This window comes from Lactuca sativa, chromosome 2 (genome assembly GCF_002870075.4).
Source record: "Lactuca sativa cultivar Salinas chromosome 2, Lsat_Salinas_v11, whole genome shotgun sequence".
NCBI classification, from domain to species: Eukaryota; Viridiplantae; Streptophyta; class Magnoliopsida; order Asterales; family Asteraceae; genus Lactuca; species Lactuca sativa.
Genome location: NC_056624.2, coordinates 203,432,631 through 203,447,361, shown reverse-complemented (window position 1 = coordinate 203,447,361; position 14,731 = coordinate 203,432,631). Strand labels below are relative to the sequence as shown.

Here is a 14,731-nt window from a genome sequence, read left to right as displayed (position 1 = left end):
TATGTAAATATAAATAGTTAAAGCTATGTTTGATGCATCTATGTTAATTTATCTTCTAAGTTTATTTCAATCAAATTCTTGAGACTGCAAACATATGTTTATCGTAATTTATAAATAACATATAATCAAATTTTTTAACAAACTATTAGATATATATTTAATTGATCTTATATATTAAACTTTAAATTTTCATCTAACATCATCATACAACCAATGTATGTTTGGCAAAATTAAATAGAAGTTGTTAATATATAACTATTAAAAGTTATAAGTTAGTTGTTATTTGATAGTTGGAAGCTATTACAAATTATAGGTTAGTTGTTACCCGATAGTTGGAAACTATTATGATGTATATTCGGCAAAACTATATATAAGTAATAATTTTAAAAGTAATCCTATAATTTTTTTTATAATAGGTATGAACATTATGTTAAATGTTATGAGATACCTTTTATATTATAATTTTTTTAAATAGAAAATTAAAAACTTTTACTACCCAAAAAAATCTTTTTTTTTTCAAGTTGTCTTTTAAACTAAAAGCTTTAACTTGGTTTCATCTCCCTAGCACTCTATTCCTTCCCTCCTGGTATGCCTTTTAAAAGTGGTGTTGTCTATTTGTTGTGATCATTTTTTCTAATGTTCCTTCGTTTAATTTATAACGATGATAAATAATTAAATTTAAGTTTAAACGTTTTACAAAGGATTTATAGTCTTGGAATTAAGAAAAATAAACAAGGTGATTCAGGTTTTTAGAAACAAGAGGATGTTTTTTATATATTTTAAGTCTAAAAGCCTTTCAGCTTTAAAAATTTTAATTTACGAAAAAAATTAAACATAACGTAGATAAATATCAATTTATTTTGTTATAGATGATGATTGATAACTGTATCTATTTATTGACACAAATCAACATTCATTTTCGCTTCAATCTTGTGTATTATTTTCCCAAAACTACGAGGATACTGGGAAATAATTTGGTTTGAATTAAATTGCTGTCGTTAAATGTTGCATGCATATTACATTAAAATATAAATTTGGCTGATATTAAACATGATATTTTCAAATTAAAAAACAACTTAAATGATTAAATCTACGAATAACAAATAATATTAAGAAGGAACCAATGAAAGTCTTATGGTAAATATTTTGAAACGCCCTCGAATCGAAGCAAATCAGGAATAAATTAAGGGAAAACAAATAACGGTACATTTAACTGCTAAAGATAAAATAATATTAATTTTCTGTTCTCAATGTTAGTTATGTTATCAAACAGAATTTTTAAATACTTGGTAAAAGGAATAATATCTACAAGATCTCTTAATAATATTTCTAAATTGTGTTTCTATTATTTTTTGCATTGAATGTACATTGAACATTGCATGTTTTAGTTAGGGTTAATTCGATCATTAATTTGGCTAGACATGTTACATCAACTATATTATATTTATTTACATGTATAAAAATACTCTCTCTCTCCCTCTCTCTCTCTCTCTCTCTCTCTATATATATATATATATATATATATATATATATATATATATATATATATATATATAGGTAAAGTGAATATACCTAACAACCTTATATAAACTTAGGTACCTAACCTCATCAAACTACGTCATTTTGCATTAAATTTTTATTGCAATCATCCAAGGTTCTTAAACTTCATCCCTAAACTTGATTTACTTCAAAAAAAATTGGAAATTCATCATTATATTTCTCCTACATCCTTTCATTTGTAGCGGTTGGATATGAAGCCCATCATGTGATATTCGATAGAAAGACGTGATGTAAAAGAAAGATATTGGTGAAAGCCCAAAGATTTTGGAAGTAATCAAGTTATGGGGTTGAAGTTTAAGAACCTTAGGCAATTACAATGTAAATATGATACAAACCGATGTAGTATTATGGAGTTAGGTACCTAAGCTTATATAAGGTTGTTAGGTATATTCACTTTACCCTATATATATATATATATATATATATATATATATATATATATATATATATATATATATATATATATATATATAGGGTTGAGATCGGTTGACAACTCATATTTTCCCAAGAACCCGAAAACTAAAAGTGGAGCGTTAGATCAAAAGTAATTCATTAAGGACATGATCATCATCTTACCAATCTCATTTAATGTTTAATTTTTTGTGTTATTTAATATATTAATGTAAATGTCTATAAATTTACATCATAAATCAAATTTTCATATTTTTTTAAATATAGTATCTTTCGTTTTTTTTAAATGCAGATTTTTTATTTTTTTTAGAAAACATGAATTTTTGAAAAAAAATTGAAAATAATATTTTTTTTAAAAAAGCTGCAAATTTAAAAAAAAAAAAAAAAAAAAAAAAAAAAAAAAAAAAAACTGCAATTTTTCTAATGAAAACTGCATTTTTTTTAAAAAAAAATGCAAGTTTTTTAAAGAAAGTTACATTTTTTTCAAAAAAAAAAAAAAAAAAACTGCATTTAAAAAAAAAATTACATTTAAAAAAAACTGCATTTTTTTAAAAAAGTAAAATTTTAGGTGCATATATGCATATTTTTTCAAATGCATATATGTATATTTCTTATACTACAATATTCGTAAGTAAATCCCAAAAAATCTCATTTTTATTAATTAATCTATAAACATAATAGTACAAGTATTTTATTCGATACAAAATAAAATATAAAAAATAAAAAATGCTACAAATTTCAAAGGGTTTTCATGTCTTTGTGTCAATATTTCCTTACTTTCTTCAATTTATCATTTTTCACATCTTCAATATTCACCACAATTTCTTCCAAAGCTACAAGAAAATTAAAAAATGATTGATGCAAAAACACTCACAAAAATACATATGTGATTTTCATGTGATTAACATATGAATCACATGCGATTCACATATGAATCACATGCGATTCACATATGAGTCACATATGATTTACATGTGAATCGCATATGATTTACATGTGAATCATATGTGATTTACGTGTGAATCACATGTGATTCATATGTGAATCACATGTGATTCATATGTGAATCACATGTGATTCATATGTGAATCACATGTAAATGTGATTTACATGTGAATCATATGTGACCAACTTGTGATTTACATGTGAATAATAGGTTATTCATATGTGAATTACATGTGAATCACATGCGATTCATATGTAATTTATGGATCAAGACATCAAGTATCCATGCAAGTTTTGATTTAGAAAAAATAGACCAAACCGAAATATCTTGATTATAGCCATATATGGCTTCTTGTTTGGTCCTTTAGTATAAGGAACTAACAACATAAGATTCTCCTGCACATTGATACTTACATGAATAATTTATTCATGGTGCACAGATTTAACATCAAAAATATCTATAAAATTACTATCTGACAGAATTATTGAACATATAAATAGATTATAGTGTGTAGATCTCAAATGAATCTAGCAAAGACTCACTAATTGGTACCTGACAAGACAGGAAAGCAAATGAACAGAAAAAAATAACTATAACAATCCTAGTTTATTTATGTTCAATGCACAAGTAACATTTCAAGAGAGAGATATAACTTAATTACAGGTATTATTATAAGTCCATAATTATCATCATAATTGTTAAACTAAATTTTTTCTTGTAAACGATGGACCTAAAGTTCATCTATTCTTCCAAGTAAGCCTGAAGGTTCCTCATGTACTCCCTTTTAAAGCCTTTTGAACATAACATAATTTTGTCATTTTGCAAAAAGATAATGCCATTTTTTTTTTAAATTGGCTAAACATAAGTAGTTGTTTGAAATGTAAAAAAATTAGGTGCAAAAAAGTTGTTTAAGATGTTTGGATTTTAGGAAAATCACATGACTTTAAGTCCCTTTAAAGTCACGACATCACGCTGTTGAATAAGAACTAAGATTTTTGCCAAACACACGAATCTAACATCAACCATAATATAATTGTTTTTATAAGAATTAGTTTTATCATTCAAAAAGGGGTTGCGGCACAACTTGTTGTTCGTTTACCTGTTACGTCTATATAAAACTTTCTTCTTTATTTAATATATAAAATTGCAATTCGTAAAAAAAATTAATTAATTAATTAATTAATAATAACGATAAAATTTTAATACAAATAATATTAAAAGATGTTATAAGAAATAATATTCTATAAACTATTTATAAATTTTTAAAAGCTTCATTATACACAACATTAGAAGTTTTATTTGTAAGTCTATCATCCTTATCTAAAAAGAATATCGAAACTTGAGGACCAAATATGAAATGGACATTCAGAAGTAAGTGGTCATTAACTTTGCAATGTGTTTTAGATATATAAGCAACATTAATTATATGTAGCTTACAAAAAAAATATTTATGTTGTATCGTTAGATATATAATTATAAAAAAATTATATAAATAAATACACAAACATGATAGAAATAAGTTAAAAATAATACATGATTTCCAAACAAAATGGATTATCACAAATGGAAACAAAATCAAAACCACTTTTAAAGTTATTGGTCAACATTATTTTCGATAAATTTTGTTTTGAATTTGAAATTTCTAAATCTTTATATATAAATAAATATTAAAAGATGGAAATTCAAATAATGCCTGGATTCTAAAATGTGTATTAGATTAACCAGTTTCAAGCTAATGTGTATTCATACAATGTAGTAACGATGAATAGTTTTCAATTACTTTCTCTTAAAATGTTTTCATTTAGAAGAAACATGTAATGCATCGAGACACTAATAAGTTGATATTGTGTAATAGGTTAAAATAGTGGTTTATTTATAAAATTTAATGCTAAACATTCATTTAGCGATTTTCATCTCTGATGTGTTACTGAGTGTCACAAAAATGAATGTGGCTTGATTTATTAGGTTTATAGTTAAAGCTTAACTTTTTATTAAAAAAACCTTATATATTTTCCTTATTTTTGAATTGGTCCTTTTTCCAGGTTTGATGGTAATTTTTCGGTTTTTTAGATAAAACAAAAGAAAAAAAATGTAAAAGATTTTTCAGAAAAAAAAAAGGTTTCATTCGTAAATTCTAATATATAGTGTCCTTTATATAATTAACCTTAAGTTAGAAAAGACCAATATATAGGGTCTTTTAAATAATTAATCCTAAATTAAAAAGACCAATATATAAGGTCTAATTAAAAGGATAACATAATCAAATGCAATTTTCTTGTTTCAGTCTATCACCCAAACACAAAATGGAAAACCTTATTATTCTTTAAAATCATCCTAAAAATATGAATCCAAGATCAAGGCCAGCTCAAAACACATTTTGTTAGTTGCCTCTAATAGTCCATGAAATTTACCCAAACCCCTAAATGCTAAATGTAATTCAAAATTATTAAAATCAATAGTAATGATTTTATAATATCATCGTATTAATTTAAAGAACTTCTTTTTCTTGGTAGGACTAATGAATAAGTTAATGATATTTCAGTTATTTATGTTGAGACAAATTGTGCCATAGATAATAATAGAACTAAATATCTAATACTTAATGTAAATAAGCAATACCCTAACATTTAAACTATATTAAAAAAAGATTATCTTTAGTGGGGATAAACCGTGGTTTAAAGTAGTAAGTCATGCACACTAACATTTAAGTTAAAGTAAAAAGAGAATATCGGGTTATCGGCACAGAGTGTTTGAGAGCTTCTAGCTTCTAGCGTTTGACAAAATGTTTCGTTTTAACAGAAAGTCTCGTTTGACACTACAAGCTTCTAGCATTTAATTTAAACAGAATGCTCTAAATCCAAATGTTACTTCATGTATCGTTTAACAAAACGCTACCAGCTAAAAATTATCGGTTACCTGCTACCAACTATTTTTACCGAACACGCCCTATCTACAGTGAGGTTACAACATCACCATTTATGTAATTATTAAAAAAGGAGTTTCATTCAATTTGAATAAAGTTTATACCTTGCCAAGGTTGAACCCAGGTTCTCCGATAAACACCACAAGTTACCATCCGAGCTACATTACCTTTATTATTTGTGTAGCACCTGGTTCCTGGTATGTAAAATTTATCTAAGTATTTTACATTTTAGCCTTGGACTCGTCGAGTTGTAGGCCCGACTCGCCGAGTAGAGACGGGTTTGGGGGCACGTTTAAGTTGGCGACTCGGCGAGTCCACATTCAGGACTCAGCGAGTCCCCGCTGTCTGATGAAACCCAAAATTTCAAGGGTTTGCACCCTATTTAAACCAACCTTATGCGCCCCAACCTCGCCCCCTTCACCCTCAGAGCTCCCAACATCGTTCAAACCCTTATTCCTTGTGAGATGGAAGTACTTTGGTGTATTTCTTGAAGATTTTGAGAAGAAAGAAGAGTAGATCAAGAAGAGAAGAAGGAGGCCAGGCATCCTTGTGCTATCTCAGTGATTTCCTTGAGGTATAACTCGGTTTCCCTCTGTTGTCATGCTTATAGTCCCTTATAGCTCCATGAAAGTCCTTCTTGAGCCTTTCCCCAAGCTTGAATGTGTATTAGGGCTTGTAATAAGTTGCTTAGCCTCTAGATCTAGGCATGATTGAGCTCCAGGAGCTTGGATCTACTGCCTTTATGGAGCCATATTGCATGAAAACCCTAGATCTACCCTTTTAGTGCATTTTGAGCCCGAATACCTTCTTTGGTGATTATTTACACGTAAAGTTGGAAACTTTACGTGTTATTCATGCCCTAGAAACCCAGATCTATGAATGACATGAGTTGGATTCAAGCAAAATCGAGTATATAGTATTTGCATGTGACAGACTCGGCGAGTCGTTTATCGGACTCGGCGAGTCGAGTCGCGAGTCCCCGAGTTTTCCCCCTTTTTCGTGTTTGCGGGGTGGAGTAGTGAGTCATGGGGGTGTGACTCAGTGAGTCGGAAGCCAGACTCACCCATGAAGGAACTCGGCAAGTCAATGCCCTGACTCGGCGAGTTCAAGGCAATCTTCTTGCCTCAAGAACAGACTTGGCGAGTTGTTCATACAACTCGGCGAGTCTCAGCGTAGCATGTTCTTCGGATGAAGATGAACTCGGCGAGTTGTTCATACAACTCGGCGAGTAGGATGAAGGACTTTTGGCCTTTGTTTTAGAAGGAAAACTCGTCGAGTCAATGCCTAACTCGACGAGTAGAGACGGGTTTATGGTTAGAAAAAGGGATAGGAACTCGGCGAGTTGGCAAGTCAACTCGGCGAGTCGGGTCAACTGGCAATTGACTTTGACTTTGACTCTGACTCTTGGCTTGGTTAGGGGTAAATGGTCATTTTACCCTAAGGTCTATTAGCAGTATTTGACTGAGTGTTTTGTGGGGATTATAGCTGGAGGATTTCCGGGGCAGCAGCAATAGTAGACAGCCAGTTCCCACGTAGATCAGCAACTACTTTGAGGTGAGTTACCTTCCAGTAGCGGTGGGTCTACGGCCACAATGCCGACCCACCAGTAGGAGTTGTATGATAGATGATTGTCTCTGTGATACTCATCTAAGGTTGCTACTACCTGTAATATGTTTATGTGCTAGTATGATATGATGCTATGTGCTAGTGACAGTAGGGGGAGATAGTCCCCAGGTTACCGGTCGTAAGGACCGAAGGGGTAGGTCGGGCACCCAGATATGCCCGGTAGTATCCGGTCGTAAGGACCGAAGGGGTAGGTCGGGTACCCAGACATGCCCGGCAGTATCCGGTCGTAAGGACCGAAGGGGAGACCAGCACCCAAATATGCTAGTCAGTATCCGGTCGAGAGGACCAGGGGTAGGTCGGGCACCCAGATATGCCCGGCAGTATATGTATGTTATGTGATTATATGGTATGTGGTATAGTGGAGGAACTCACTAAGCTTCGTGCTTACAGTTTTCAATTTTGGTTTCATGTACCTCTTCTTCGAAGGGGAAGGAGCTGGCGCGGTAACGATACATCACACACGTGCTTTGTATTCCGCATTATGAGATCTTCCTAGGGATTTGTACTCTGACACTTTTATGTTTTATAAAAATGTTTTCCAGACATGCAATATCTTTTGTGAAATGATATGATTGTTGAACGTTTTATTCCTAATGTTTTCCTAAGTACATGTTTTAAAAATGAAAATTTTGGCTTGTATTTTTAGGATGTTACAATTTGATTTGAAAAAGTTTTATATGTGATTTTGTAGCCAAAAAGAAAAAAAAAACATATTTTTAGACCACACATGTCCTTGTCTCATGACTGTGGTTTTAGCATTTGCTTCCTAATCACCCATGTTTGCATCAATTTTTTTTTCTTAAAATCAACTCCGATAAAGCATTAGATAAAGAAACTATAGAAACAAAATCAATTTCATATTCATTGATCATGAATGTCATCATTCCCATGAATCAAAAAGTTGTAAAGTAAAGGGCTGAATATAAGAAATAACAATATACTTCATATATTTGCTTATTATTATAACACCCCACTTTCATTTGATATTTTTACAACATTTTGTTTCTTTAAGAGTATGTGGGTCTGAATTTCCACAACATCCACTTCTGCATGATTTTGTTATTCAAAGTTCCAGGTTAGTTAATTCATTGTGCAATCTAAATGCATAGAAAGATTCACAATTCCAAAACAATTAATATTACAACATGGTTAATGCCTTACTTGCAATTATGAATCATGAGTTTGCCACTCTTCTTCAAGGATTAGCACTTCAGGTGACCTGCAAGCCAATATATGAGACCATAGATTATCTGGAAGTCATATACATATTGTAGATCATATAAGTGAGAAAGCGGTTGATTAGATCAATGTACTTTCATTTATCTGTTTAGCATATAACATCCTGCTTTCATTTCATTTCTTCTTATTACAATATTGAAAAATATATCCAATTATAGTAATATCACCCAGAAGATTTTGGGATTGATTATATCATAATACGAAAAGCATAGAGAAATCTTACTGATTTCAAGTGATGTCCTTTTGAATTCCAAGATTGACCACAACCTTCAGCTCGATAAAACAGGTAACCGACACAATGAAGTATTTTCAATAACTCAAGAATGTAAATAACTGAACGTGGAACACATTTGGGGAGAAACTACATTAAACCATGTGTTTTATTTTAGAATTACACAAAAGAAAAAAGAAAAATAATAAGGATGTATTTTGACTTTTGAGGTCAAAGATATTGATGTACCAACTTGAAAAATCAATATCAGATTCTTATACATTTTTTAGAAAATTTCTGGAAAAGAACTATTTGTAGTTTATAACTTAAAAACAACAACATTGACACTTACTTCATGAAAAATTCCATGTAAATTTAAGCTTTTAAGTACCGAGTTTGACCTCAAAAGTCAATGTTGTCAATAAGTAGCATCATGAGATGCAAAATTTCAAAGGTTTTTACAGTTTGCACTTACTTTTATGTGAAGAGTACCATATTTCGTTTCCATTCTCACGAAGCCCTGCAATGAGAAAAATTATAAGTAAAGTCAACATATTTCATTGATCACATGAAACCGCTTCTAACAAGATTCATAAGTAATAAAAATTGGGTTGTGTAATTGCAAATCCAAGTTGAAAATATATATGGCATCAAGGAAAGCAATGTCGTTTTTAACTTCAAAAGTGATATGAATTCTTCAACTTTTTGCAAAAAAATTGATAACCAAGTCAAACATGTATAAATGCAATATGAGGATATATTTTGGTAGCAAAAAACCTTTTAAAGAATTTCAAACCTGAAAAATCATAGATTGGACCTCTAAAGTCAAAAGTAAAATATCCAACGTTTTCATTTTGTATCAAAAGAACCATGGAAATCAATGATTAGGCAATTGACAGATTCACCCTTTTTGGAGCACATTTTATACATTAGCCAGTGTTATCCTACACTAAGAGAATACCAATGTGTTACAATACCTTGTCTTTTCTAAACGTAAGGCCAGAAGTCGAGATGGTATTTTCTCCTACTGCTCCTTGCCTATCAGGAGCCATAAGATCCTTCTATTTCTACTTTCTTCACCCAACAATGTATGTACAAAGTGTATTAATTACTTTTAGAAAGCACAAATATGTGTTTGTGTGTGTGTGTGTATATATATATATATATATATATATATATATATATATATATATATATATATATATATTGTTAGTCTATATATTATTAGCCCGCTTGTTTATGGGCCCTTTTGTCTTAAGCCCATTAGGGTTTCTGTCTAGCTAGTATTTATATCCGCTTTATTCCTTGTAGTCTTCATGCTCTTCTCTGAGAACCCTTGTAATTTCTCTTTGTTATAATCATATGACAATGTTATCATGGTATCAGAGCAGAGGTTTGATACGTTGTTAGAAGTCTTTGTAGCAGTCATTTGTGGCGTAGATCGAACTTTTCTAAGGTTACTGTAGCATGTTGTTTTCGTTCATTGTCACTGTTATTCGTTTTTTTGATGTGTTGATTCGTTGCTACTGTTGGGTCGTTGATGTTGTTGGTTCGTAATTGTTGTTGATTCATTATTCAAGTGATTGCTTCTGCTGATTTGTTACTCCTTTCATTCTCAGATTGTTATATTGTCATTGTGGTTATTCATTCACTATCAACATAACTGTATAGGATGATTCCCTTCAGTCAATCAGTACTCGTTTGGATGGAAAGAATTATATGTATTGGAGTTACGTTATGAAGAACTTCCTTCGTGGGAAGAATATGTGGGGCTATGTTACTAGGACTAAAGCCAAACCCTCAGTGCCTCAAATTGAGAATTTTGATATGTTGCTTAATGCTTGGGAGACTGGTAACTCCAAGGATATTACTTGGATCAATAACTCTGTTACTCAGTCCATTGGTATGCAGTTGGCTAAGTATGACACAACAAAGGAAGTTTGGAATCACTTGGAGACACTGTATACTCAGTCCAATTTTGCTAAACAATACCAGTTGGAATATGATATTCGTGCCCTTCAACAGAGTGACCAGAGAATTCAAGATTTCTATGCGTCTATGTCTGATCTTTGGGATCAATTGGCTCTTACTAAATCTAAAGAGTTACAAGATTTTAAGCCTTACATTCCTAGGAGGGAAGAACAACGCTTGGTTCAGTTCTTGGATGGCCTTGCGTTCTGATTTTGAAGGTCTTCGTGGAACAATTCTTCATTGCTCTCATCTTCCTTCAGTTGATTCAGTTGTCCATGAGTTAATTGCAGAAGAGACTCATATCAAGTCCCATGCAGATAAAGGGTTTAAAGCAACCTCAACTCCTACTCCCGCTCCTGCTGTGCTTGCTGTCTCCTCCAGTCAGTCTCGACAAACTTCAAGAGTCGGTTATGATGAGTGTGCATTCAGTGTCCATTGTTAGTTAACAAGGGTAACTCTGGTCAACCTCAGTCAGGGCAACAAAATAGGTCTGGTCAGCAGAAGTTTCAGTCGCGTTCATCTGGTACTCCTCCATGGACCCCTCGGTCTCCACAGTTTGTTGTTGTTGCTATTCCACCAGTTGACACAGAATCTGTTGGACATATGTCACCATCTGCATTGGATCCCAAGGTGTTTGAGAGCTTTAGACAATATTTGGCTTCTAATCCCACTGCCATGTCTGCATCTATGTCTCATTCTGGTCCTTCTTCATCTGACACTTCAGGTATTCCCTCATCTTTGTGGATTTTAGATTCTAGTGCAACCCATCATATGACTCCTCATTTGTCATAATTTACTTCTTTGTCGCAAGTGTCATCTATTTCTGTTAAGTCTGATAGTGATACATCTATGCTAGTTTAGGTTGTTGGGTCTGTCTCTGTTTCTCATATCACTCTTCCTGATGTTTATTACATTCCCAAACTTACTTTGAACCTTGCCTCAATCAGTCATTTATGCAAGTCTGGTAACTGGGTATTCTTTTTTTATTATGTCTGTGTTATACAGGATCAACACACCCAGAAGGTGATTGGGATCGGCCGTAGGGTGGGGGAACTATATGTCTTGGAGGTCCTCAAAGTATCTACTATTGTTGCTTCCAGCACTGATTTATCTTCTTTTCGTTTGAGTCCTTTATCACCTGAGTTTTATCTTTGGCATTCTCGTTTGGGACATGTGTCTGTATCACGTTTGAATTTCTTAGCATCTAGTGGTGTTTTGGGTCATTTAAACTCTTGTGATATTTCTGATTGTAGTGGTTGCAAACTAGCAAAATTTTCTGGTTTACCCTTCAATAAAAGTATGTCTTGTTCTACTGCTCCTTTTGATATTATTCATTCTGATGTGTGGGGTCCTGCACCAGTATCCACAAAGGGTGGGTCAACCTATTATGTATCTTTTATAGATGATTATACTCGATATACATGGGTTTATCTTATGAAACGCAGATCTGATTTCTTTGATATTTACAACAATTTTAGAGCTCTTGTTAAAACTCAACATTCGGCTGTGATTAAGTGCTTCAGGTGTGACTTAGGGGTGAATATAACTCTAATGATTTCCCTCAATTACTTGCTTATGATGGTACCATACACCAGTCTTCGTGTACTGACACACCTCAGCAAAACGGTGTGGCAGAACGAAAACATCGTCATATTGTTGAGACTGCCCGCTCATTGCTCCTGTCTGTGCAGGTCCCTAGTGCCTTTTGGGGAGAAGCAGTCCTAACTGCTGTGTATGTGATTAATCGTATCCCTACTTCATTGAATTCAGGAATATCTCCTTTTGAGAAGTTATATGTTCATTTACCAGACTACTATTCCTTACGAGTTTTTGGATGTACTTGTTTTGTTCTTCGTCCTCATGTTGAAAGGAACAAGTTGGGGCCGAAATTTGCTATTTGTGTATTTTTGGGGTATGGTATTGGTCAGAAAGGATACCGTTGCTACGATCCTGTGAGTCAGAAGTTATATGTTTCCCGACACGTTATTTTTTTGGAACATATTCCTTTCTACTCGATTCCTGCTACAACCCACAATGTAACAAAGTCTGATCTTCTGCGTATTGATCCTTTTAATGAAGATATAGAGGCTCAAGACTCATCTACGCCACATGATCCCTCAACACATGAAACACCCGCTTCTTTAGAGGGTGCCTCGACTCCACCAGTTCTTGAGCTTGATCCTCCGATTATTGAAGTTGAGGATCCACCTCCACCACCACCCCCCAGGAGATCTTCTCGTCTTGTCAAGTCCACCAAGCTACCAGATTTTTCTTACTCTACATATTCAGGACCATTTGCTTCATTTATAGCAAGCATCCATCATCTGTATGAACCTGAATCATATAGAGAAGTTGTTTCAGATCCTCTTTGGCTGAATGCTATGGCTAAAGAACTCATTGCTCTTCATCAGACTCATACATAGGACTTGGTTTCTCTTCCTCCTGGGAAACATACGATAGGTTGTCGTTGGGTGTACAAGATAAAAACAAAAGTTGATGGTTCTATTGAACGATATAAGGCTAGACTTGTAGCAAAAGGGTATTCCCAACAATATGGTTTTGACTACGAGGAGACATTTGCCCCAATTGCAAAGATGACGACAGTTCGTACTATGATTGCAGTTGCATCCGTTCGATAGTGGAAGATCTTTAATGAAGAGGTTTATATGACCCCTCCTCCAGGAATTCATCACCGCCGGTCGAGGTTTGTCGGCTTTGCAAAGCTTTGTATGGGTTCAAGGAAGCCCCTCATGCTTGATTTGCGAAATTCTCCACAGTGATTACCTCTCTTGGATTTGTCCAGACTCCAGAGTAATCACGATTCTGCTCTGTTTGTTAGATGCTCGGGTGCAGGACATATTCTTCTGTCCTTATATGTGGATGACATGATTATTACAGGTGATGAACATGGTGGTATTGAGTTTTCGAAGCATGATCTAGCTCGTCGATTTGCTATGAAGGATTTGGGCTTGTTGCGTTATTTCTTGGGTATTGAGGTCGCTCAGTCTAAGAAAGGGTACCTTCTTTCCCAGACTAAATATATATATATATATATATATATATATATATATATATATATATATATATATATATATATATATATATATCTGACTTGTTTACACGGGCGGAACTTTCTGGCAATCGGACTGTTGATACCCCTCTTGAAACCAATGCATAATACTCTCCTACTGATGGTGTTCCTTTGTCTGATCTGAATCTTTGTCGCATTGTGGTGGGAAGTTTGGTTTATCTCACAGTCGTCCAGATATTGCTCATGCTGTTCATGTTGTCAGTCAGTTTGTTACTGCACCTACCTTTGTTCATTGGGGAGTTGTTCTTCGTATTATGAGATATCTTCGTGACACTTAGTTTCAGACTCTCTTGTTTCCCTCAGCGTCTTCTCTTGAGTTACGTACCTATAATGATGCTGATTGGGATGGTGATCGTCATGATCGTAAGCCTACCACTGGATTTTGTGTATTTCTTGGAGAGTCTCTTATTTCATGGAAGAGCAAGAAACAAGATGTTGTCTCTAGATCTTCCACGGAGGCTGAATATCGTGTTATGGCTGTAAGTACATGCGAGATTATCTGGTTACGGTGGCTGCTTGCGGATATGAGAGTTTATATTTTTTCACTTACTCCCTTGCATTGTGATAATAAAAGTGCGATACAAATTGCGAAGAATTTTGTTTTTCATGAGCGGACGAAGCACATTGAGATTGATTGTCATTTTACTCGTCATCACCTGCAGCTTGGGACCATTTCGCTTCAATTTGTTTCATCAACCTTGCAGCTTGCGGATATTTTTACGAAGGCTTTATCGACTTCTCGGTTTCAGTTCC

At 33.3% G+C, this 14,731-nt stretch overlaps 1 protein-coding gene across 1 annotated transcript in view; it reads left to right on the top strand.

The window, feature by feature from the left end:
* Positions 1–13,310, top strand: part of LOC122196645 (uncharacterized) — a 29,037-nt gene extending 15,727 nt beyond the window's left edge. The window contains exons 2-7 of the mRNA XM_052769038.1: positions 10,303–10,309; positions 10,588–11,067; positions 11,317–11,611; positions 11,835–11,851; positions 11,893–12,468; positions 12,579–13,310. Coding sequence (XP_052624998.1) covers positions 10,303–10,309; positions 10,588–11,067; positions 11,317–11,611; positions 11,835–11,851; positions 11,893–12,468; positions 12,579–13,310 — 2,107 coding nt within the window. The remainder of the gene's footprint in view (positions 1–10,302; positions 10,310–10,587; positions 11,068–11,316; positions 11,612–11,834; positions 11,852–11,892; positions 12,469–12,578) is intronic.
* The last annotated feature ends 1,421 nt before the right edge of the window (positions 13,311–14,731 follow it).